Here is a 27,172-nt window from a genome sequence, read left to right on the forward strand (position 1 = left end):
GATTTACTGAGTTGGACATGATTGATTAGTTTTCTTTTGTTCTTCTCTTCCTCTCATGAAATTTATTCTTTCCTATGTCCTTGGGATTAAAACCACTCATATTGTGCAGGTGTCCATTAAGTACCTTCTGCAGTGCTGGATTGGTAATTAGCTATTTTTTCGGTTGACACTTACCTTGAAATGCCCTCATTTCTTTATTGATTTTTTTAAAAGATAACTTTATTGCATGTAGTAGTCACAGTTGGCAGTTATTTATTTTCAGAGCTTCACATAACTTTTTTTTCAGATTTTTTAAAATTTGAATTAGAAACAAGATTGTTTTATATGACAATCCCAGTTCCCTTATCCCTCCCATCCTCCCCTACCACCCCCCCCCCCCAACTAAAACCCTACCTATCACATATTCTTTCTGCTTCCCTTGGATGGTGAGGCCTTCCATAGGATGTCATCAGAGTCTATCATATCCTTTGGGATAGGGCCTAGGCCCACCCCCGTGAGGGCTTCACATATCTTATTGTTCCGTTCTATCTGTTTTCTTCTGCTGAGAGGTCAGACATGAATTTTGTCTTTGAGAGTAGAGTTTTTCTTCTTGGAACTTTTAATATTGTTTGCTTTCTAGCTTTAGCATCTTGAGTACCATGTGTTAATGGAGCAGATTGGTTCTTAGTTCAAGTTTACTTGGGGTTCTAGCTGCTGCTAATTTGCTTGTAGTCATGTCTTTTCCTTTATTTGTGATGCTTTCTGCTATACTTTGACTGAATTTTCTCTGCTTTTACTTTGTGTCTTTTTTTAAAAAAAGATTTATTTATGTATTTATTATGAATACAATATCCTGCCTCCATGTATGTCTGCAAGCTAGAACAGGGCACCAGATCTCATTATGGATGGTTCTGAGCCACCATGTGGTTTCTGGGAATTGAACTCAGGACCTCTGGAAGAGCAGCCAGTGCTCTTAACCTCTGAGCTATTTCTCCAGCCCTTTACTTTGTGTCTTAACCCCATCTTCTGCTTCATCATTTCTCAGAGATCTTGCATGTTGTAGTCATGATTGTTTATTTCTTTTTCTTTTTTATTGATGTCAGAATGTAGTATATTTTCCCTTCCAGCTGCTGGCAGTATATGCCCCAGATGCAGGCATGAGTCTAGAAACTTGTAATTTAAACAAATTCCTGAGGCTTCCATTTGAAGAAATGTGTTAGGGTCACCCCCCCCCCACTTTTTTTTAAATTAATGAGTTGTTTTCAGTTTGACTAATTTTTAAACATCTTTTCTTTTTGAGTTTAAGTATGCTTTAAACTTTATGACTTACTGTTATAGGCATCATTGGGCCATATCATATCCATTGTGGAATAATCATCATTAAAAAAAGTGCTATTAAATTATAACAAAATATCATGACATTTCCTTTTAAATCCCTCAGTTTGGTGAACCATAATTATTTTAGTATGAAAATTCTTTATTGGTCTTAAATTTTTTTCTCTGTTAGTTAAATGTTAAGGAACATATCAACTGTGGAAGCTGTTACTTTTTAAATATTATACATTTTTATTTTTAAATATCTCTGTCTAAAAATGGTAGGAGTACATTTTCTAAGATCTGTTATAACATTGTATATGTGGGATTTATATACATCTACTTTTCAACTTACTATGCTGAAAATGGTTGCATGTCTCTTTCTTGAGTATATAATTATGTTTTTGATAAGTTGTGTCCTATCCCTCTGTCCCATGGCCCCCTTCCCTCTTTGGGTTGCAACCCAGGGTCTTACAAATGCTTAGCAAGAGCCCCAACACTGAGCTCCAGTTGTCATCTGTGTGTCATTGGTTTGAGGGAAAGGACCTTAATGTGCTTACTTTGCCTGATTGTTGCCCTTTAGGCCTTTCTTAAGTGAATTACTGTATCTTTTCTGTCTTTACCTAAGTAAGAATTTGAATGATGCTTTCAGGTTTATTTTTTATTTCTATTTTTTAAGGCATCTTTGAAATCCCCCAAATATGAAATAACTTGGAGTTTAAAATACTACATAAAGATTTTGCATTTAAATCACATTTGCAGATGTATTCACAGTTTCTTTTTCCATCAGATAAAGAGTCCTTTTACCCATTGATTGATGTCAATTGGTGGGCAGATGGTGCAGTGACCTTGGCTCGATGCTCTGGGGCATTAACTGTTTCGTCAGCGAAAACTTTGAAGAATTTACTGGGAAAATCCTGTGAGTGGTTTGAGCCATCCCCCCAAGTCACTGCTACCCATGATGGGGGCTTCTTAAGTTTAGAGGTGAGGTTTTTCCCTTTGAGAGGACATGACTGACTATTTGGCTTTTTATTTGTGTGTGATGTAGTTCTGTGTTTAAACATAAGTCTGTTATTGTCTGTTATTGAAATACACTATTGAGGATAACGTGAAAAATCCCATCATCCATGAATTAAATGCATTACATTGCTAAGAGAATAAAGAACATTTATAGCTATTTTGTTTCCTTTAAAACATTTTATCTTCACTGGACATGATAGATTTTTTTCTTTTTTTCTAGATGAGTCATTTGAAAATATAAATGCTGTCATTACTTCTCTTTTAGGAACTACTTAATGTCTGTATTATTATTTCCTCAAAGTATGGAAACCTAAATTTTTTTTCTTCTTTCAGAAACGTTGTTTATCACGATGAAAGAGTTGGAAGTAGAGGCCGTGTTTTTATAGCTGTGTCTGGTCTTTTAGAGTTCTTAGTGAATCCTTTCAAGGGTGCAGTCCTCTGTAGCTTTACTTCTGTGGACATACTGACAGGCATTCTTAGGTCTGAAGTTTATCATCTAGTCAAAGATCTTCCTTACAGAAAACCACAGTTTCAGTGCCAAGCCAGTTCTCTTAAGTCTCAATGGAAGGTATCTTAGCAGCCAGCCTTTCAGCCTCAGCCTTTGAAGATGGATGGCAGGGACATCGCAAGGCTATTCTTGGGAAATGAAATGCAGACCTTCATGCCATTTTCTAAATTGTCTTCTCATTTTTTTTCTATAGCAAGTACAGACATATTAGAACTTAAAAAAACTCACATTCCCAACTCTTTTAGTTCTGTGAAGTTATTGCAGATGTTTATATTAATGTACTGTTATTACAGTGGTCTTCAGCTTTAAAGATTTGGAAACCGTATGAATGTGTATATCTCTAGGTCTTTGATTTGCTTTGTTTCCTTTGGATCCATTGTGAATGACACATAATGAATCAAACCAGAGTATAGTTAAAATAATCTTTCATTAGCTTTTAAAAATCCGTCTTATCATTAATTTTACATCTCCCCTTTCAATTTAGTGTGAAATTAAACTTGCTCCCAAACGATCTCGAGTGGAGATGAGGGCTGGAGAAGAAGATGAAGGAGATGAGGATTCTGACTCTGATCATGACACATCTGCCAAGGCTCGTTATTTTGGTTACATCAAGCAAGGCCTTTACTTGGTGACAGAGATGGAGAGGTTCGCCCCTCCAAGGAAACGACCACGAACTATCACTAAAAACTACCGTCTTGTGAGTCTGCGCTCCACAACTCCAGAGGAACTTTATCAGAGAAAGGTGAGCCATCTGTCTTGCTGCTCCTAGCTCTTGTTTATTGCAGAACTGTGTACTGTTTCAGTAACAGAAGGAATCCAAAGAGGGCATGTTGGCTTCCTGACATGTGAGAAATACCAGTTTTGTAAGCTTAGAAGGGTGCCCTCTTTCTAACTGAGTAATCAAAGTCAGAGTAGTGGACCAGAACTCAGGGGCTGGGAGACAGCCTACGGGAGTAAGCATGAGGACCAGCGTTCAGATGCCAGCGATCAGCTAAATGCCTGGTGGGCACCGCAGCCTGCCTGGAACCCCACTGCTCCTGAGGTGAGACTGGAATTCCCAGAGGGAGCTAGCTAGCTAGAATAGCCAAGTCACTGAGCTCTGAGTTCAGGTGAGAGACCTTGCGTCAGTGTATAATGTAGAAAACAATTGAAGAAGACATTTATTCTGCTTTGGTCTCCACATGTGCTTGCATGCATGTGTACCTTACACACGCACGCACGCACGCACGCACGCACACACGCGCACACACACACCACATGCATGAACAAAAATAAAAAAGAAAACAATTCACTCTGTTCAGTTATCCACCTGTGGCCTAAAGTGTTTAATCTTTTTCATTATATTTATTTATTTACTTTGCACGTGTGTGTGTGTGTGTGTGTGTGTGTGTGTGTGTGTTTGAGTAGTTCCACAGTGTGTATTTGAAGGCCAGAGGACAACTTGCAGGATTCAGTTCTCTCCTTCCACCATGTGGTTTCTAGTGATTAAACTCAGGTTGTCAGACTTGGCATGAAGCACCTTTACTTGTTGAGCCATCTCCTTGGTCCTAGCCTGAGGTTTTTGCTACTTGCTGTATGCTGTCCCTCCTACCAGTATTTAAGTACAGGTTTCTACCAAGATTACAATGATGAGCTTCAGCAGCTAGCTGGCTTGGAAGTCTGTGTGACCAATACTGCCTCTCAAAGTTACACTGTGCTCTGGCAATATTTTGAATGAGTGTTGACCTGAGCCTGACTGCAGCCTGCCTCTAGTCTCAATTTTGGCCACTGTTTGACTGTATAAGCAAGAGCTTTTCATCATGTTTATTAAAGTGCTAAAGGAATTCCTGATTCACCTGCTTTTCAGAATGTCTGTGAGCTTCTGGTAACACTGTATGTGTATTCCTAACTCATTGTGCATAGGCCAGGCCACTGTCTTGATCCTTCTTCTCATCAGAACGGCCTCATGGGTAATTCATGTCTGTTTCTTTGACAAAGATTGAAAATGAAGAGTATGAAGAAGCCTTGTCTTTGGCTCACACGTATGGCCTGGATACCGACCTTGTCTATCAGAGGCAGTGGAGGAAGTCAGCTGTCAACATTGCTTCAATTCAGAATTACTTGGTATGTATAAATAGTTGTGGTAACATGATGAAATTCATATTTATGGATTATCTTTTGTTTATAGAGTATTTCACACTGCTAATTTTTGTATAGGTAAAGAATTTCTATCTTGGAAAAATTGTCAGAACATCTTTCTTCTGCTGCAGGATTTTGATGCTATAGATACTGAATGTATACTTTCCGATAAACCAATCATCTCTGTGATTATTTCCATTATTGAACCTCTCTTCACTGACATTGGTCAGGGCCTACTTAAGAACCAGTAGGAGAGTCTCAGTAATGAGATTTGCATTTCTGGTAAGGAGAGATTAACCACAAAGGGTCGAGGAGGACTTGAAGGAATATCTTCAGACCAAGAGACTTCATTTAGGAAATGAAGTTGGGACAGATTGCACGGAAGAGATGTTCTAGGATTCTTTTGGACCAGAGCTGGTTTGAGATGGAAAGAGAAGCTGGGCATTTGCTTGGGTGCTAGTAAGCTGAGGTGGTGGTCAGAAAGTTCAAGTCTTAGCAAGCAGGGCATGCCCCAGAAGCAGGATATAGATCAGGGTTGGCAAGTAAGTAGGACCATGGCCAGGATTGGCAAGAAAAACTTTCCAAAGAGCTGCTTCCTGTGACTTTGTATGATTGAGTTAGCTTGACCCCATGTTAAGTCAAGTGAAGGTGGTATAATCATGGTGTGTGGTGCTCCCAGAGTCCTGCTTTGGAGCTAAGTGTGCTTACTACCTTGGAAAACACCGTGTTTTACCTCTCTGCTCTATATTCTTTCTCGTATAACCAATATGCAATCTAGAGGCAGCCACAGGAGATCTTTTCTAGAAGATACTTCTAGAAAAGAGTACTAGAGCTTTGTGTTTCGGTGTCAGTCATTAGAATTAAAAAGATTGATGCTGTTGCAACTCTCTTGGTGTGGACCCAAGGTCCTCCTCCCTCCCAGTTCTTTTCCCCACCTCTTTTCCCCTTTTCTTCTAGTCCATTTCCACTCCTTGTCAATCCCACTGACCCACAGAGCTGCTCACTGCCGGGGCCCCACAGCTGTCACCATTCTAGGCTGGGACTCAGACTCAAGGATCTGTATAGAGGAGGAGGAGGAAAGATTGTGAGGAGGTGGAAGACTAAGGAAATATGGTTCTTCCAGACCCTGCAGAACTGATTCATTTACGAACTCACAGACATGTGACACCATGCACAAGACCCACACAGGTCCAAACCAGATAGGATCTTAGCATTGAGAAGGGGAAGTAGACACAAAGTCACACCCCTAACCAAGAAGGTATTTGTAACTGATATCTGCTGGGAAAGGGAAAATCATTTTTTTCTAATGGACTTTCACTAAGTGTATTAGCCACACTCCAGGGCAGGCCCCATGCCCAGTAGTAGTTGGTTAACACATAAAGGACTTTTTTTTTTCCATATAGTGTTTCCATTATGGGACTCTTTGTCTTATTAGTTCTGCATCATTCTTGGAGAGACAGAAAGAGAAAAAGAGCATGATGTTGAGTTGGTAGGGAGGTGGGGAGCATCTGGGAGGAGTTGGGGATGAAGAAACAATATGATGAAAGTTTATTGTATAAAAAAAGTTTAAACAGGGTTGTAGAGATGGCTCAGAGGTTAAGAGCACTGGCTGCTCTTCCAGAGATCTTGAGTTCAATTCCCAGCAACCATGTGGTGGTTCACAACCATCTGTAATGAGATCTGGTGCCCTCTTCTGGCCTGCAGGTGTACATGCAGACAGAACACTGTATAGTAAATAAAATAAATCTTAAAAATAAAAGTTTAAACAAACAATCTAAAAAGCCTGAATGCTTGGAGTCATACCTTCATATCCAGTTGCAATCACCAATAGTGAATTGAATTAGTGGTTTTTAGGTTGATATCAAGGAGCTACTTAGGACCAAGGTCTTTTAATAACCCTAATATAAAATGTCTAGTTATTATTTACAATTCTAGAGAGCAGTCATCAGGTTCTATATGATGGCATCTGTTCTTAAATGTCTCTGTTTATTTTTCTTTTTATTTAGAGTAAAATTAAGAAGCGGTCATGGGTTCTCCATGAGTGTTTGGAGAGAGTTCCTGAAAATGTGGATGCTGCCAAGGAGCTGCTGCAGTATGGATTGAGGGGCACAGACCTGGAGGCTCTCATGGCTATAGGGAAGGGGGCAGACGACGGCAGGTTGGTTTTGGAGATCTATGCTCACTGCAGAGGTGACGTGGAGAAAAAGTAGGCTGAGACATTAGACCAGGTAGACATTAAGTCACCATTGAAGCTGTTGCAGTTGACCAGTGCTTTTTTTCCCGTCAGTTAACTGTATTTGCAGGTGGTGGTTTGGTGCTGAGAGCACGTCAGGCTCTACACACACTTCATGCTGGGGCTCTGTGCACTAACAGTGGGCTTTCCATGTAAGCCTGTAGAGTCATACTAAGTGCCTTTAGTGTTTATCCGCCTGATGAACATACCCACAGGTGTTTAACACTATCTACATGCCAGTTAGTAATGTAAGAATAGTGTTAAATTGTGGGACAAGCTATTGCTTACCAGACATTTGGGACTTTGTTGAGATATAAATGATAGTATATACCTGACAATTAAATAATTTTAATAACCTGCATTTTTTTTACTATGTTAAGATTGTGTGATATTCCTATCTATGAAATGCCAATCAAAACCACAACAACTTATCATTTAAATCCAGTTACCATGGTTGTTACAAAACGACAAAAAATAAACAAGTGTTAGTGAGGACACAGAGAAAGAAAACTCCTGTGCAACTTTAGTGAGAATGTAAATTGATATAACCACTATGGAAAATGAAATGGAGTTTCCTCGAGAAATTACAAAAGAGAAATGCCATGTAATCCATTAATTCTGTTAGTGTATATTTATAAAAAGGAAATGAAAATATATACCTCTATTAAAATAGCATTGTTCACAATAGATAAGATATAGAATATACTAAGATGCCTATCTACAAATAAGCAGAAAAAGAAAGCGCAACATATTCACACAATAGAATAGAAGCATCATTTTTTGGCCATAAAACCATAAAGCAGGAGGCTGAAGAAATGACTCAGTAGTTAAGAGCACTTATTGCTATTGCAGATGACCTGAGCTTGGTTCCCAGCACCCACATTGTACACCTCACAAGGACCTTTAACTCTAGTTCAAGGGATCCAATCCCCAAGTGTTCAGGAGTGCCCACACAGATACACACACACACACACACACACACACACACACACACACAGGATTATAGATAAACGTGGTTCGAATTGTAAAACCTGTTTTATGTCAGGTGAATGTACCCTGATACCAGCCTTATTACTTATCCCATGGCTATAGTGAATGAATCATGCTGTTTGGCAGAAGTTTAAAAAGATACTTTTTTTTCTATTTTTGTAGAAATTAACTTAGTTGAATAAATATAGGAGAAAGCAACTTTTTATTACATGGAAAAAGAAAACCAAACTAATAAAAATCAACTGAGTTCATTTCTCTTTGCAGATTCACATTACCGGGTGATGTAGACATTGACTGCATCGCCTACGAGGAGCTTACCCTACCCGACAAAGAGACTGCCAAGAGCCAAAGGCAGAAAGAGCTTAAGAAGAGACGGGAGCTCCTTAAATTAGTGAACTTTTCAAAGTAAGCTGTTCATTACTGCTCATTGGGAAGTAAAATCTCTGGTCATGTCCCTATGCTCTTACTGTGTGAATTGCTAAATTACTGAAGCAGCTTAAATGTGTTACTTCTTGTTTAGCCCTCATGATTTTGTGTACAGTTCTAAGAGCTGTAGCCCGGTGGGAACAAGGGTTATTTTCATGCTGTTTTGCCTCCTAGAGAAGTGTATGTCTGTAAATGTGAACAGCTCAATTGAATTCTTCCATACAGATTAACCCTGGAACAAAAGGAACTGTGCCGTTGTAGACTGAAGTTATTAACCTTTTTAGATCGACTTGCAACATATGAGGTAAGAAATGATTTTAGCCCATCAGTTATGCTTATTATCTCTTCTGATACATGCCATCACTGCCTTAGTGTCTGATATTTTGGTCTTTGAGGTTATGTATATGGGGAAATCAATTTATTAAAAAAACAAATTCTCTATTAGATTGGTTTTGGTAAAAATTGGAAATTATAAAAGGCCACAAGTTGTATTGTTAGACTAGAGGATAAGAAGGCTTTATCTCTTTCTGTGCACATATGCTTTCTAGATTTAAAATCCTTTTTGTTTACTACTTGTTTATTTCCAGGTAATGGCACAATAGTTGATTCTAGTGTGGAATTTCAAAGCATACTGAGTATCGATACTTATAGAACTAACATTCTCACCCATTTTAATGATTTGCTAGTGAACTGAGTTTAGTTGATTGATCTTTGATCTTTATTAGAGCCTCTCTTGAGTTTAGTAGCAATATACTTCTCTGTGTTTTGGGAACACAAGCACATATGTCCCCTTGTTGGGCATTTTGTTTACATTGTGTTGTACCAGTTTAGATAGTGTTTAAACATGGAAGTAGACAGCCCATGCTAGTAATGGTTGTAAATTTTTGGAAGCTGAGGCAGGGGAATTGTCTTGGGTTTGAGAGCAGCCTGGGCTATAGAGTGAGACTTTATTTTATTTTAGAAGGCAGAAGGCAAGCAAAAATAGTAGGTAGAAATGAATCACTTTCAATGGCTGTGAGCAGTTGGTTTGTGTCTGTATGTGTGTGTTTCATGCGATCCTCTTACCTAAAGTTGCTCAGATTTCTTCTTTTCCCATCTGGGACCTTAAACTCTGAGTCTCATTCATGTTTGGCAACAGCCTTACTGCTGAGTGGTGTGAGGAGCCTCTCTTCTATGGCCACACATACACTCTTTGTCTAAGAATGCTGAAGGTATTTAATTAACTCTTCTGAGCCTTCATGCAAACCCAAAAGCCTTGGATTCCCCCACCCCTTGAATTGCTGTCCAATAAAGCACTGAAAGAAAAACTACTGCTGGCAAACTGGAGATCACATGTAGAAGAATTAAGATACCTGTCCCCTCTCACCAAACATTAAAAAAAAAAAAAAAAAAAAGCCAGCATGGTGGCCAGGCATGCTAAGCACCCAGCAGATAGATGCAGATGGACTTGTGTATGTTTTAGGCCAGCCTGGTCTACATAGTGAGTTTCAGGACAGCCAGAGCTATGAAGTAAGACCCTGTCTCAACAACCAAAGAAGGAGGAAGAGGTAGAGGAAAAGGATGAATTAAAAAAAAAAAAAAGCACTAAGTGAGTTCTTTCTGTGGCTGGTAAGAATGAGTCTATAATGTAAATAAAAAAGCTATGAAGAGTTTCTGATGAGTTCATTGACTAATGCTGGCTTGATCATTAGATGGTCATATTCCTGTAAAATGTACATTTTCATTCTAGTTCTGTGACATTTTGAAGTAATATCAAGAGTAAACATATTGGGAACTGCCTGTGTCTGTAGAGTATGGTTCATTTTCATAATTCTCTTTCGTTTTATTGGATGAAAATATCTTAGAAAAGATCCTTGCAATGTTGAATTTGACTGTGCACTTAATATTCTTCATTATTCGCTGGCTGTTGAATTCTATTCTCCATATGACAATAGTAAGTGTGTTGTTATTATATTATGATAGTGACCTTTAAAGTACTCTTGAGACCTCTCTTTTTAGGAAATTAACCTTTTAGGAGTCAATGTCTTGGATGAACTTGGCTATTAAAACTGTGTAATGAGAATGTTTGGCTGTCATGCTTGCCAGTTACATAGCGGTAGAAATAGGCTTTGCATTTTCATATCGGGCATGGTTAATGTTTTAATTCCATGCAAATAAGATAAAGGTGAATTCATTTGCATTTTACCTAGGTGCTTCCTACATGCCAGCTATAATGCTGTTGCTGAATGTAGAGAGACATGTGAGCAGCAGTTTTCATGGAGTACTCAGGATACAGACTTTTAGTGAAGGAAGCAGAGGAGAGAAGAGTACTGAAGTCTTTCTGGAGATGCCCAAGAGGCCTCTATAAGGAACTCACCATCAACTAGTCCTTAAAAGGGGAAGGCAGATTTATAAGAGACAGGAGGGTAGAATTCAGGGTTTTGTCTTGTTTCCTTAACTACAGAGCTCAGCATGGTATCTGACTTACTGTAGACCTTGTAAATACTTGTTCAACAATACCTTCAAAATTGCCCTCACAGTCCATCAGCCAATGTCCCTTGTACTTAGTCTCTAGATTTTGATAATTTTCTCACACGTGTTTGAGGTCATCATTGCTAGCCATTTTTTGTGGATATGAAAACCGAGTTTATAGCCTGCATAGCTGTAGCTTGTCCAGATAAGTAGGAAGCATAAGGAAATCCCACTGATTAGTAGCTTATGTTGATAACTGGAGTCTAGACAGAGGCCTAGGGCATGGTCGAGGAAGGTGGCATGTCCTTGAGAATGTGTGGGTATCATGTTTTATAGCAGAAAGAAGAAGGGACATTGTTTGTATGTTAAAGGGAGCAAGTCATTAGAGGAATGAGGAGAAAGTTATTGAGTGGAAGAAAAAAGCATACTTATGTGATCAGAGAAATAGGGTTGAAGTGGTGTCCAGAGCATGGGCGGGGGTTTCTAGACATCGAAGGTTCAGAGGAGTGTTTGTTTTGGCCATCCCTGAAGGAAGGAGAATCATATTGGTGCAGCTATAGGGCATTCTTGCAGTTTTGGTGGTTTGGAAACTGAATTTCCATCAAATAGTAATAGTTTAAAATGAATGTTTTCAGCTAAGAGTGGTGACTAAGGAGCATGTTGGAAGTTTAGAAAAATCTGTAAAAGTTTGTAAATGACTAGGAAAGAAAAGCTCATATAAGTAGTTCCCACTCTCCATTTGAACACTTTGACTTAAGTTTCTCAGAAGTTTTTTAGCCTTTCATTATAAAAAAATATCAAACTTGAAGAGTGGTAGAGGACAGTATGATGAACCCAGAGGTACTCCTTCACAACCTCAGACATTTTCAGCATGTGTGTGTCTTACAGCCATTAGGCTTTGTTCTCCACATATACCTTTTTTCACTTTAATATTTTCGTGAATATCCCAGGATTTTTACCCATGTGTCTATATCTCTAATTAATATGGACTTTAAGAAACAACAATGGCATTATTCTTTGTAAATTAACGCAGTTTCCTCTTATCATGTGATACCTACTTCATGTTGGGAAGTCTCTTGTGCAGGACAGTTGCTTTAAAAAATACACTTGGCTCATTTCTTACTGGTTGAACTGCTGGTAGAAAGCAGGGGAAGTGTGCTGTTTGCTATATCTCCAGTGCCTCCCCCAGTGCTTTAGGACAGGGTGGACACTTGTCCCTTTGTGTTTGCTGAGTGAATGAAAGCCTCACTTGTGTTTCACACCACTCCCTGTAACAGTAGTAAATTTCATGTGCATTCTCATGTAGAGATGGTGGGTACCCATAACAATAGCTATGGTAACTGTTGCTTATCTGTTGTTATTAGGTGGTTTTTGGCTGTCCTACAGAAGCCAATTTAATTTTCACTATTTTATATTTATTTATAGATCTAAATAGGCCCTAAAAAGATAAAGTACTTAAGTTAGCAGTTGGTAGTTGAAATAAACTAATTTGGGCCTTATTTATTGTGGCAGGCAGAGGTATAATGGATTTTAATATTTTCTTGTCACCCATATTTAGAAGCCTATTTATTGTCACTGTTTCCCTCAGGAAATCCTAGGGGCGCCTCATGCATCTGAACAGAGATACGATGCTGAATTTTTTAAGAAGTTCAGAAGTCAGAATATTGTTCTCTCAGCAAGAACGTATGCTCGGGTAATTGCTTTTTGTAAATAGAGTAATTATGGTTATTAACATTAAATCTTAGAGCTGTGTAGTCAATGTTAGTGTATGCATACACTCTTACACTCTCTTTTCTGTTGTAATATTAACAACTGTACAGAAAATGGTGCTATGTTTTGAAAATGTTACCATTAGAATTTTAAAATAAAGACTTTTATAGTGTTAGATTGAGAAACATGAAAATAAGGAAAAACCAAGGGTATTTCAAAATAGCTCATCAGAACTGTATGCAAAATTTAGTTTTACATTTTGTATCTTGCCATAGAAATCAGTCCTTTGTTTTAAAGTTCCTAGTGGACATTGTGCTTTGCCTTTCATCCAGGAGAGTAATGTCCAAGCCCTGGAGATCCTGCTGACATACCATGGCTCTGATCTGCTCCCTCATCGCCTTGCCATCCTCTCCAACTTCCCAGAAACCACTTCTCCACATGAATACTCGGTCTTGTTGCCTGAGGCTTGGTATGCTACTCTGTTTTATCGATTATGATTGTGTTTGTGTGTGTTTTATGGTAGACACCTTACATCTTAAAAAATAATCTTTTAAAAATTAGTTAAAGTGAACAAAAATTTATTTACCAAAATAGGATCCCCTTCATATGGACTTGTTTTCTGCTTAAACACAATGCTTAGGCTGACAGTGCCTTCTTGAATTAGTTATGTCTTTCAGAAATTGAACTGAAGTTCTGATAAGTAAAATTAGGGACTCTGCAGTGTCTGCATCCTGCACCGCTCCACAATCTTGTCTCTGAGTGAAATCCCAGAGACAGAAAGGTGAATTCATAATATGATTCGTTGGACTAATGCTCTTTATTCAGCATCAAGGCTGTTTGATAAGCGGTCACAGCAAGAGTCTGGATTCTAAGCCAGTATAGACATCAAGCCCAAGTATTACCACTTATGCTCTAATGGAGACCTCAATATCTCCTTTTATTTACTTTATTTGTACTTTATTTTGGTTTGTTGTTGAGATAAGAGTCACTAGAGAACTCTCACTGGTCTGGGAGAACATGCAGAACAGGACAGCCTCTGACATATGCAGGGACTTCCTGCTTCTGAGACTCCTGAGTGCTGAGGTCATAGGCCAGCATGACACATAGGCACACTAGCTCTTAAGACACAAGGGTGACTATGTAAAGTTGGTTTTTCCACTGAAATAAGAGGCTATCAGTGTTTTTAGAGGATAGGAGGATGTTCCATGTGGGTGTTCTACCCAGGAACCAATGACCTGAAAGGTCCGTGTTTTGTTTCAATTCATTGAAAAGGCGTTGGCTTTTCTATCTCTGTATTGAATTCTTCGTTTTTATCTTATTCTGAATTGCTTATTTCATTCACCTGTTTATTGTATTCTCTTTGAATTCAGTTAGTAATTTGTTACATTTTTGAGTTCATTGAGCTGTCTTGTAATCATTCTTTTGAATTCTTTGGGATTTAATGTAATTAACTCTTGTAATCTGTTAGTGTAATGTTGGCAAATTTGCAAGGAGTCATATTGCTTGGATTCTTTCTTGTTTTTGGGGTCTGTGTATTTTGGATTAGTTCATTGATTGAATTTTTGAAATCATCTGTGTTATTTTAGGTGAAGGACTTTTGGGGTTCAAGTGGGACTAGTATGTTTGGTGTGTTGTTCCTAGCTGTGAGGTTTTTCCCTCAGTAGCTAAACCCTCACGCAATGTTCTCATGACATTGGATAGAATCATATTATGGCCCCCCCCAAACTGCAAAAGCAGCCATAAGTGATAATCTCAACATTGAGTGCAATAGTAGCCAATTCAAAATGATTGCCCTTTCAACTCTAGTAACTTTTGGAGAATGAAGAAGCCAAGAGAGTCTGCTTATTCTGATTTATTAGGTATGGGGTGTAGGAATGAAAAGAGAACTAGTTATTAAGGTTGACTAGCAATTAATATTAGAGCATCAGGAAAAATAGGAGAGAGAAAGTCAATAAAGGGAGAGTAGCAAGAACAGGTGAGATATGCAGCTTCAGCTCCCAACAGAATGGCATCAGAATGCCAGAAAGAAATGCATATGCAGAGCTTAAATCGATCTCAGCACTGAAGGCTGAGACAATGGGCCCCATTCCCAGGCTAGCCGGATCCCTTTGGGAGGGTCAGTGTTAGAAAGCAGAGGTGGGGGATTGAAACTTTATGGAACAAAATTGTGTACAAATCAGAATTGATTACATAGTGTCTGCTTCTGAGACCTTGCCTGAGTGATGATCCTGTGTCTGCCCTGGGCTCCTGTGCTGGTGTTTTCTGATTAGAGCAAAACCTTCATGGTGCTTGGCCTCTTCTCCCAACTAGAGTGTGTGATTCGTGGGTCAGACAGTGGGTACCCTGTTATTCTGTGATTTTATTTGAGCAAATTTGATATATGTGTTTCTTTTCCAGAAAGTGTCCTAAGGAAAGTTGCAAGTAGTTTCATTTGAAGGGTTTAGAGTACCATTCAGAGTGGGCAGTCTGGCCCTTGCTTGTAGCATCTGTTTGTCTGTCTCATGAACGTGCTTCTCTCCCTCTTCAATCAGGCTGTTCTTAGTGGGGTATGGAAGGAGTCAGGAGAGGTGCTGAAGTGACTGTGATTCACCATGTGCCTGTCTGTGGAGCTTACCTCTGGAGTACATGCTGAACTGGCCAGGCCAGGCTGGTCCTGATTAGCCAGTATTTTTATAAAGAATTATTTTTCATTTCAATTATGTATGGGTGTGTGCTTGTGCATGTGGGTGGAAGCACATATTTGCAAATGTCTGTGGAGGCCAGATGTGTCTGATCCCTGGGAGCTGGAATTACAGGCTGGTATGAGCCTCCTGACATGGTGCTAGGATCTGAACCAAGGTCTGTGTGAAAGCAATGATCATTCTAAACTACCAAGCTATCTCTCTAGACCCTGATTAGCCAGTTTTTATTGATTCAAATTTTATCATTTCTGTGGCCAGGAAATATCCTGTAGTCAGGTTTTCTGTCCCACCTGCCAATTCCAAATAACCACCCAGAGACTTATTATTAATTATAAATACTCAGCTGATAGCTTAGGCTTGTCTCTAGCCAGCTCTTACAATTTAAATTAACCCATGTCAATTAATCTGTGTGCTGCCCCGAGGCTCGTTTACCTCATCTGTGAACTTTCCATGTTGGTTCTTCCTTGTTTGGCTCATGATTCCTCCCCCTCTGCCCTCCTTCTTCCCAGCATTCTCTCTGCCCTGAAAATCCTGCCTACCTATCAGCCAATGGGCTTTTTATTAACAATGAAAGCAACACATTTCACAATGTATAGAAGAATTATACCACATCCTATCTTGTGTTTTATATTGTCATTCTTAGATCATCAGGTGTACTTGACACTGATGAAATGTGACCATCAGTAGTTTAAAGCTTTGAGATTACATTTTTCTTTGTGATGTATCATTTTATTAGCCATCTAGTCTATGTCAGTTTTGCAAACATGTTTACATTTTGTATTCTGAGTGGCTGTTTTCAAGCCCCAGAGCACATTTCTTAGTTAGGACCCTTCTTTAATTTAATAGAGATACTCATTACATAAATGAATTTTATGTTTCATAATTTTGAGGATGTATAGCACACTTAAGAGTTTTCTTTAGTTCTAATTAGATTTCTCCACTTTACCACTTTTTTTTTTTTTTACCTCTTTAAAATCTTTCAGAATGATGACTAACATGATGAAAAGGTAATTTGGATGACTTGGTTGTCTATGGAAGTTATGCAGCTAAATGTGAGAGTCCTGGCTTTCAGTTGCTTAAGAGACTTCATATCTGGGTTTAATTTGTTACTGGCACTTCCATAAGTGCAAAATGTAAAGTGGTGTTATTTAAAATATGAAATGGTGTGATTATAGCATTTAGTCCTTCCTGTTTCGAGAATGAATGGATGACTCTGCTATCTTAGCATTTTTATTGTTGTGATAAAACACCAGGAACAAAAGCAACTTGGGGAGAAAAGGGTTTATTTCATTTTACAGTTTATAGTCCATCATCCAGGGAAATCAGGGCAGGAACTCAAGGCAGGAACTGAAACAGAAGCCATGAGGAACTCTGATCACTGGCTTGATCCCATGATTTTCTCAACCTGCTTTTCTTATACTCTTAAGGACCACTTGTCCATGGATGGTAGTGCCACTGTGGGCTGATCCCTTCTACATCAGCTATCGACAAAGAGAATGCCCCACAGGCTTGCCCACATGCCAGTCTGATGGGATGGTTTTCTCAATTGAGGTCCCCTCTGAGATGACTGGAACTTATATCAAATTGACAAAACTAACCAACACACATGCATGCAGAAGCCACTAAGAACAGTGCCTGGAATGCATGCCATTAACAGTTATTAACAGAGTTTACTACTAACTTTGGCCTTATGTACTTAGACTTTGTGTATACTTGCTCTCTTAGACTTCTCATTGGATTAAGTGTATATTTTCAGAAACATTGGAAGGAAAAAAGAGAATTACTGTTCTGTTAGGCAAGAGTTCCATCTCATTCATACACAGAGCACAGTTTTCAAAACGATTTCCATGTGCACATTGTTCAAAGACACTGTAGAAACTTCAGGACATGTTAGAGAAATGAGGTAAATTGTGGTTGCGACGTTTGTCACACTGATGGAAAGAGAGCAGTTAATAAAACTCACACAGGGTTTGATATGTTTGAACTGATAATCACACATAATACTAAGTCATGGCACGATGAAAACTGAGAAAGAGCTTTCATTCATTTCATCTGCACACTAGAGGCTGTGACTTCTGGGGACTTGGAAGGAGATAACAGAAACCTGATGAAAACTTGAAATTCCAGGTATGGCTGGAATGGTTTCTAATGTACTTTTTGAAAGAGGAAGCTGGTTGCCAATGCGGAGTATGCGTGTACTGTTGCTGTTTTTGTTCATCTAGCTGGCATGTGCCCCAACCAAGGATGGCTTAAAATGTTGAGTGATTGTTTTGATGGGGACATGTAATTGAAAGTTCGGTTCTTTAGTGTGGGCTTTATAGGTGATACTGTTTTGTCTCACTGTCAAAAGGTTGGACACGCAGGAAGCATCCTGCAGAGAAAACTGTGCATGGGCAACAAGAAATAGGCTATCTGTAAGTTGTTTGCTAGTACATCAATTTATTGGGATATATCTACATTTGAAACCATTATAGCCAACTTATTATACAATGCAATGAAATAGCTACAGATTTATTTATCTAATGTTTTACTAATTCTGTTGAAAGAGGCTGTCCTAGATTGCTACATTGCATATAGTCTTCATTTACTTGAATTTTTAAAATTTTATTTTTTTATTTTATTATGTCTGCAAGTGTTTTGCCGACATGTATGTATATGTATGACCTGCATGCCTGGTGCCCATGGAGGCCAGAAGAACATACTGGGAGCTGAAAACAGGTCTGCCAGAGCAGCAAGTTTCTTAATCACTAAGTCACCCATCTGTCTAGTCCCTTTCATGTACTTTTAACACATGGAAGTAAACTCTGTACTTAAGTATCTGTCAGTTGTGAAATTCTGTGACAGAGTTACTAGCTAATAAAAATATTATTCATTATGGCATAATATACTCTTGGATAATGACACAAAAGACTGAATATTTATTTTGTGCTATTATGGCAAAGTATTTAAAATGTAAGTGTTGGGATTTTGTTAATGGGATAGGATGCCTGCAGCACTTGTTATGATTCAGGAAATGTGACTGTGGCACCTTTGCATCGTGTGTGTCTTTAACCATGGAAATTTGGTGAGGTCACTTGGCAGTTGAAGGTTTGACTCCGAAAAGTGTCCTGGCCCATGCACAAGAACTGCCTGTGAATGGTCACTGCACTGCAGATGTTCCCATTTTCTTTTCTGTTTTGTGATGAATAATTATCTAGTACCACATTTCAGATTACTATTTTTATTTAGTTCCCCAATAGTTTATATGCCATTTTATCAAGGCTAAGTGTAAAGATGACTAAATGAACAATTTCAGAATAGATTTCATTATGTCAAATTGATTTACCTTATTTTTAAATCTTTAATGTAATTTTTGATGGGGAGAGTTGAGTCAAAGTTGATATATAAAGTGAGTTGGCCATGAATTCACTATGTAGCTCAGGCTAGGCTCAGACTCACAGTGTTCTGCTGGCCTTAGCCTTCTGAGTGCAGGGATTATAGACATGTACCACCATGCCTGACTCTGAATCATTCATACAAATTATGTCACTATGTCATTAATAGTAATCTGCAATTCTCTGAAATGCAGCTGTTGGAACATTTTCAATGACGTCAGCATTGACTCCAGGCAGTTTTCAATTCAGAAGGTATAGCACTATTGTTTTTATCTTCCTTGAACATCAACAAGACATCATTCTACAGTTGGTTTCTGTGGATGTATTTTATAGTTTTATAAATATTCTGGAAGTTTATTTGCGATAAAGAATGTATTAATGGTATTGTGTAAAGCAGATATTTTCTTTCTTTTTTTAAACTTTATTCCTTTTTTATTGAAATAACTAGTCATGTGAGACTGATTTAAAATTAATATTTCTGAATTATTTAATTTCCTTTGTAAAGACAGCTTAAAGAAGACATGAGTCATGTAAGATTTTTGTGTTACTTCAGTAGAAATTTTAGCTAATGTTTGTGTTTCAAATATGGGCATTATATGAGCTTGAATAGGTAGATATAAATATGAATGCAGTATGTTCTTTTTCTCCAGATAAATTATAATCTAGTAAGGAAGACCAGAGAGATAAGTATAGATGTAAGTACCTGATAAATGATGAAAGGATGGAGTGAACCAAATGGTTCTGTGGATAATGGCCTGTTTCCTAACCTTATGACCATCAGGGTAGAATGAGAGAACTGACTCCTGCGTGTTGTCCTTTGACCCCCCACACTTGAACCATGGCAGGTGCATGCCCAAATACATGCACATACTTATATAAAAAATGCAATTTAATTTATTGATTCATAGAGGAATACAGATAGGTTTGGAGACAGGAGAGATTGCATTCTATTGCAAAGAAGAATCAGGAAAAACCTTCTTGTAGAAGGCAATGTTTGGATCTAAGCCTTGAAAATCCAGTGTGTGATTGTGGAAAGTATGAGTAGAAAAGGGATAGTTGGAAAATATTTCATCTGAGGCTGTTCATGTACTCAACATATTACATTACTTATTCACAAGGTGCTAATGGTGTTCCCGATTAACTCCTTAGTTGAACTGAATCAGCAGCCAGGCATATTGGCTCATGTCTGTAATCTCAGCTCTTGCCAGCCTGAGGAATGGATGATGCATGCCATGAGTTTTAGGCTAGACTGGGTTATAATGAGGAAAAAAATGTAACTTTTTCCAACAAAGAAATGGGAGTTCTTAGTTATGTTTTATGTAGCCTAGTATTTTGTTATGTGTTCTATCTTCACTATATTTTTATTGTTATAATAAAATATTGTGAGAAATACTATTTCCTTTAAAATGAAAGTTGATCTGTTATCTACTAATTAAGTCCCCATTTGCAGAGATTGTTCCTGAGTTGCTGTGAGCAGAGAGAGTAAAGTGAGTGTGCATAGGGTTTGTCTTAAGGAAAGGCCTCTGAGGCAACTGTCAAGAGAGGACCACTCTTAAATAGACTGTTCTGGCCATTTCTGAATCTAGGAACTTTTGGTTGTATCAGGGTAAACTGGTCCCCTTCCCTGTGTGGCTTGCACGTCTCTCCTTATAGTGGAAACTGGGTTGTATTCATCCTTGCCTTTCTGTTATTTAAAGGGAAAATGGGCTTTGTAAAAGTTCTCTGATTAAGAACACAGAAACTAATATTTCAAAGTAAAAATTGCAGCATTGGCATTATGTCAGCATTGCTAATGTTAGCTGTCTGGGACCCTGGTGGTCACTTAAATGAAGCTACCATTTTCATTTGAAGCTAAGGTTGTTTGAGAGGGTACCACACATACCTTGCTTGTTTTCAGGCTGATGTCTTACCCTCAAAAGATAGAGTTAATAGACCCAGTGTTGTTGATTGCAACAAAGTTAGACTTTTCATGGAGATAAATGTTTTCTCTCCTTATTAATTTTCTTATAAATTTGAGTGACCTTACCAATGGTTTTAGAACCTATGATCCTTAAACAGAGTATAACTTACTCTGAAGGGCTGAATAGCTTCAGGAAAGCAGTTCCTATAATTCTCTTTGATCACACAATGTCTTTGCTAGTCAAGATTTCATTAATATGTAAATACTTGTCAGTAACAGTAATTTGTCTTTATCCTGCCATATTTAATTAACATATAAATAACCCACGGTGACACTTTCTCCAATTTTTGATAGAGGCAAGTTTGCTTAAACATTGTATTTGTAATAAGAAAAATGCTATCAACAGTTATTTTTGCTAATAAAAAATGCATTAAGATGTTTTAAAATTTAAAATTTAAAAATTCAGTGTATACCCATTTTATTTAATATTAAGATTTTGGATGCTGTGTATAAAACCTGAAAAAAGTTTACGACTTATATTTACTGGGCTCATGACCTGGTGTTGGTGTGGGGAGATGGTGGTATGTCGTGTGGAAATGGAGACCTTTCTAGGTCAGGGTCTGGACTTGTTCTTGGGGTCCATCCTGGCTATCTGGGTTACTTCTGGAAACCCCAGTTCTAAGCACTTCTGTGATATTCAGGGGATAGTGATGGTGCTCACAGTAAGGCAGAGGTCACAGTGAAGCTGAGGATATCACAGTGAGGCTGAGGTCACAGTGAGACTGAGGATGTCACAGTGAGGCTGAGGATGTCACAGCAAGGCTGAGAAGGTCACGGTGAGACTGAGGTCAAAGAGAGACTGAGGATAGTACAGTGAGGCTGAGGAGGTCACAGTGAGGCTGAGAACTTAATAGCTGCCTGATCTTTAACAAATGCTTCATGTATTTGTGTCTGTAATATAAAGCAGGAAAGACAATATTGTTTTTCTATAATGACTGATGAATACATCTTCCTATATATTATACATACATAGATACATATATACATATACTCACATATTTAGAATCTATAACAGTAGATTATTTGGAACTTTCTGCTCACTCATATTAAGTACCCTATAGACATAGTCATGTTGTACAAAGTCGGCAAGCATTGTAGACAGTGTCTAAAATGCCTGTTGAGCACAGACCCATGGGTCTCTGTATTATTCCAATTGTAGTGTATCTGATGCTTTCAGAGACACTCAGCATAGATCTTCAGGCAGGAATAGACAGAGATGTGACAATGAAGAAATTTGTCTTCCTGTGGTTTGTGGTTTTGCTTAAGCATTATGTTATTTTGGTTATATAAATGAGTAGGATATAAAGACATTCTTATCCCCCTTGGATACTATTTAAAATCTATGAGCATTATAAACGGATATAGGGTTTCAGTTAGTAATGTCCATCTGCACACTTGTTGAGCATTTTGGAACATTTCAGCTTTGTAATTGATAATGCAGATGTCATCTATTTCTATCTTTGTTCTGGCAGTGGTTTTCCTGGTGTAGTTAATACACCAAATAAGATTGTTCAGGGTTTGGTTGGTGTTAAGTAATGTGAACTAAAGACTTCATTATTATTTTCTCCAATGGTTTTGTATTAACCTAGGCCATAGAAGTTAGGGAACAAGATTTATTGGATTTTCTCTTTGATTCCTTCTTATTTGGTGGTAGGGACTTTTTGATAAGAATGGTCCTCATCTGTCCTTACATTATAGCTCTCCAACACTATCACATTTAATAGGTATTCTCCCTCCCTGAATGACATACTGATAGCCTGGGTTATAGTTAGCTACTACACATGAAAGCTGTGCTTAATCTATTTCGATTTGGTCTCTTATTTCCTTCTGCTGCATGTGACATGTAATGACGTTAGCTTGATTGGACTGAGATACTCCAGAAGATTAGTAAACCCTAAGTAGGGGTTTATGAGGCTTTTTTGAGGATGATTGTATCACATGGGAGCTGAGCTGAACGACTTGAATGTATTAATGGTTCCAAAACTGAGTAGACTTTTGGGATTCAGTAGAACTGTAGGCGGGACCTAGTAGAAGCAAGGGGGTCATGACTTTGAAAGCGTCTTGGCCTTGGCTTGTACTGTTACCTCTCTCTTGACTTTTGTAAATTAGTAATCCTGCTCCATCCTGCCTTCTCCCTCAGAGAAGGTTCTGCCTCATTTCGGGCCCAAAATGTTGGAGTCAGTGTGAAACCTCTGAGACCACAGACCCAAATAAACCCTGGTTTTTTTTTTTTGGATATTTGTCATAATATCAAAAAGTCTGATTAATAAAGTGTAACATTACAAATATGAGTATTACAAAATAAATAAAGCATGTGTTTATACATTTCTTGTTTCTGTAATACTGCTTATTGTAAGGATTACTCCATGAATGTTTTATTTTTGTTTGCCAGTTAGGCTTATTTTTGACAAAGTTAAAAAAAAGTGCACCTAGGTTTGTGGTTGCGTTTCTTTCTTTTTTCTTTGTAACTTCCCTTATAGCAAGCCAAGTTATCCTACGTTAGTCTCAGGGCCTTCATTGTCTCTTTTTCAAAATTAGAACTAGCCTTTCATTATGCTGGAGGTAGTAATGATGGAAGATACCAATTTTATTCTAGTGATGTCTCTACTCATTTGTTGTTGACATTAATCATCTTATATAGAACACTCTTAATAATATAACTGACTTTTCTGGGAAGTTCTGTAGTGGAAATCCAGTTGGACTTTGTGTTTTTTCCTTAAAATGTAATGATTGTTTTCAAATTAGTACTCTGAGATATTCAAATAATTTCTTTCTCATTTTTATGCTTGGTATTAAGCATTGGGCAGGAAGACTACTCTTTTTGGAAATCATTAATATGGTTGTATAGCTTACTATATAGTACATCTTGCAATGTTAACTAAAATCACATTTATCTTATATTTGCTACTTAGGGACAACCTTCTTGCTAGTGTTAGAAGTAATATAATGGTTAGTACTGAACATTTATTTAAGAATTTTATATGTACTAATTTAATCTTCTGTAAGTCTAAACTCAGAAAGATACCTTTTTCTGTCTGTTGCTGTGAGTGCTAACTGGCTTTGTGATGGGTTTCCCATCTTGATTTGTTTAGTGAACGTAACCCAATGTAGTCACATATGGAGGCCCAATGGTAGTTATTTATGGAGGCTTTTTTTTTTCCAGAACATTCTCTTCTTTGTTAAATAATAGAAATAAATAGAACTCCACATCTTAAAACCAATGCATACAAGGTAGCAATTAGTAGCAATACACTTGTCTACCCAGCCTTTGTTTCCAAGGATATGGACAAAAGAACTTTAGAAAGTCTGCACTTCATACAGTTTGCTTGAAATAAAACATTTATATTTAGTGGAAGAAGTATTTGGTGAGAGAATTGTTGACTATAATAGAACTTATTATATTCATTCATTTCCTGCTGACAGGTAAATGCTACCTTCAAATGAAACCAGCATAGTTAATTATTCAGAAAAAAACCATAGGAATAGGGCTCTAATACAAAGAATCCTAAAGTCAAACAAAAGCACCCATTGCTTTGTAAATTTAAGTTTTCTAGGTTATTTTTCTGAAAGTGGGGATGATGCATTTAAATTTCTGAATTCAAGTGGAGTATGAAAAAGAAAGAGTAAGATGAATAAAGAAGGCATATGTACAAGCACCTTTGTTTTTCTAGAACTTGGCTTAAAGGCTTTGTGATTAGCTGAGATTTCTACAGTTCTGGGTAGGAGCAACAGGATTTGTAGTGTTTTGTGAACTGTAATTTCACATTGGTGATTGGCTTACATGATTAGTATTTTAGAGGTAAACACAATAAAAGGTTTTCCTCTAAATTTCCTTAAACATTGTGCCATTCTGTTTATCTTGTGAGTGAGTAAGTTGTTTTGAATTGTGAAGAATGATGGTGTTTCGCTTCACACATTACTGTGACAGAGATTGACTAGAAACAATGTACAGAGGGACATTTCTTCTGGCTTATGAGGGGGATGCAGTCCATTATGGTGGGAAGGGAAGAATGTGCAGTAGCTGGTCTTATCATGGTGACATTCAGGAAGAAGGGGAGGAGTCAGGGGGCAGAGACACAGAGGGAAAAAGACAGATGGATCCACCACATTTTTCCAGCAGGCCCTACATCCTAAAGTGCTTTACATTTTCCCCAAACAGTTGTCATCACCTGGGGGCCAAATGTACCAATGCATGAGTCTATAGGGGCATTTTACATCTGAACTGTAGTGTGAGTTTTAGAGATGACTCTATTCTTGTCCTCCTCTTCCCATGTGACATACAGTAAAATGTCTTTACAGTCAAATGCAAACAAATGCTGTCAACTCTTGTATTCTCAAGCATCGTGAACCACCCATGTAATTTTGCCTTCCATCAGTATATTAAAGATTAGAAGTCGTTGCTTATCTCATTCTCATCTGTTTAAGTCTGTACTGTGTAGGCATAACTCTGTTATTGTGAATAGACTATTTGCATCTGTTGCCATATTATAGTTCTTACTTTATATTATTCATGAGAACATTTTTAAATTCTTTGTTGTTCTGTTAATTATTTAGCTCACTAAACACATACTTTTTTAGAGTCCAATAAATGCCAGGTACTGTTTTAGTTGCTAAGGAATGGCAGTAGACAAAATAAATAAAAACCCTGCTGTGTTAGTTACTTTTTGAGTTGCTGTGAGAAAATGCTTGGATAAAAGCAACCTAAGGGAGAAATGGTTTCTTTGGCAAGTGATTCTTAGGTACAGCCCATCAGGTCTGAAGAGCCAGGGTGGCCAGAGCTTGAAGTGGTTGGTCACATTGAGTCCACAGTCAGAAAGCAGAGTGTGATTAATGAGTGCTTGTGCTTAGTTCATTTCCCTTTTTTATTTTCTTAAAAATATTTATTTTTCATTTTATATACCAACCCCAGTTCCCCCTCCTCCTCCCCTCCTTCCTGCTACCATTTACTCCTCAGAGGTGGTAAGGCCTTTCTTGGGGAGTCAACAAAGTTTGGCATACCAGGTTGAGGCAGGACCAAGCCCCTCCCCCCTGTATCAAGGTTGAGCAAGGTATCCCATCATAGGGAATGGGCTCCAAAAAGCTGCTTCATGCACCTGGGATAGGTCCTGGTCCCACTGCCAGCCCCCCTCCTCCAACAGCTCAAGCCACATAGCTGTCATCCACATTCAAAGGGTCTAGTTTGGTCCCATGCAGGTTCCCCAGCTGTCAGTCCATGGTCTGTGAGCTCCCACTAGCTCAGGTCAGCTGACTCTGTGGTTTTCCCCATCATGATCTTGACCTTCCTTGTTCATATGATCCTTCCTCCTTGAACTCAGCCCTGTGCTTGGTTGTGGGTCACTGCATCTGCCTCTATCAGTAACTGGATACAGGTTCTATGGTGACAATTAGGGTAGTCACTAATCTGATTAAAGGGGACACCCTCTTCACTGGGAGTCTTAGCTTGGGTGATCCTTGTGGATTCCTGAGAATTTGTCTAACACCAGGTTTATCTCTAACTCCATAATGGCTCCCTCTATCCCTCTGTGCCTCCCCCAATTTGAACATCTCTATCCCTCATGATCCCATCTCCATCCCCTCCCTTCTACACTCCCTCCCAGTTTACCCAGGAGATCTTAACTGTTTTCCCTTCCTAGGGCCCTCCATTTGTGTCTCTCTCATTGTCCCCTTTTTACCTAGCTTCTCTGGGGTTGTGGGTTGTAGCATGGTTATTCTTTGCTTTACATCTAATATCCTCTCATGAGTAAGTACATATGGTATTTGTCTTTCTGGGTCTGGGTTACCTCAGGATTTTTTTTTTTTTTTTGGTTCTATTCATTTGCCTACAAATTTCAAAATGTCATTGTTTTTTACCATTGAGTAATACTCCATTGTGTAAATGTACCACATTTTCTTTATCCGTTCTTCAGTTGATGGGCATCTAGGTTGTTTCCAGATTCTCCTGTATCCCATCTCAGGGAATGGTGCCACCCAGGGGGTGGGTTTTCTCACCTCAATTAGCCAAAAAAAAGATAATCCCCATACATCCTGAGATGCCTGTCAGCAGTCATCTAGGAGTGAAGTTAATCCTTAACCTGCATTGAAGTAGTCTTGATTATGGTTTGGGAAGAGACCCTTCCTTCTCTTAGATGCTATTATTTGAGGTAAAATTAAGAGTTTACTATTCTCTTTCAGCTAGTACTGTGATCTTCTAAAAGGGATTACAAAATAATTTCTAGTAACAGCTGCCAGAAAACAAAGCCTTTTCCCCTCCTTGGAGACAGAGTCTCACCATGTAGCCTGAGGTGACCTTGAATGACCATGTGTTCAGGGTTACTCTTGAATTCAACATACACCTGCCTCACACTTATAAGTGATGGGTCTGTATCCATATGCCCCCATGCTTGGCTTTTGCTTTTTGTTGCATAAGCT

The 27,172-nt window shown here is 38.3% G+C and overlaps 1 protein-coding gene across 8 annotated transcripts in view; it reads left to right on the forward strand.

Moving 5' to 3' along the window:
* Nucleotides 1-27,172, forward strand: part of Nbas (NBAS subunit of NRZ tethering complex) — a 275,006-nt gene that overhangs the window by 58,347 nt on the left and 189,487 nt on the right. For 7 of the 8 annotated variants that reach the window (XR_003486979.2, XR_004770656.1, XM_027424647.2 and 4 more), the window contains exons 14-21: nt 2,084-2,277; nt 3,306-3,563; nt 4,799-4,924; nt 6,946-7,097; nt 8,427-8,567; nt 8,814-8,892; nt 12,628-12,732; nt 13,082-13,218. Coding sequence is in view for 6 of the 8 variants with exons in the window: in XM_027424647.2 (XP_027280448.1) it covers nt 2,084-2,277; nt 3,306-3,563; nt 4,799-4,924; nt 6,946-7,097; nt 8,427-8,567; nt 8,814-8,892; nt 12,628-12,732; nt 13,082-13,218 (1,192 nt within the window). In the remaining 2 variants the exon portion in view is untranslated. The remainder of the gene's footprint in view (nt 1-2,083; nt 2,278-3,305; nt 3,564-4,798; nt 4,925-6,945; nt 7,098-8,426; nt 8,568-8,813; nt 8,893-12,627; nt 12,733-13,081; nt 13,219-27,172) is intronic. The other variant, XM_027424652.2, reaches the window with a different exon arrangement.

The sequence above is a fragment of the Cricetulus griseus genome, chromosome 7, assembly GCF_003668045.3.
Source record: "Cricetulus griseus strain 17A/GY chromosome 7, alternate assembly CriGri-PICRH-1.0, whole genome shotgun sequence".
Taxonomy (NCBI): domain Eukaryota; kingdom Metazoa; phylum Chordata; class Mammalia; order Rodentia; family Cricetidae; genus Cricetulus; species Cricetulus griseus.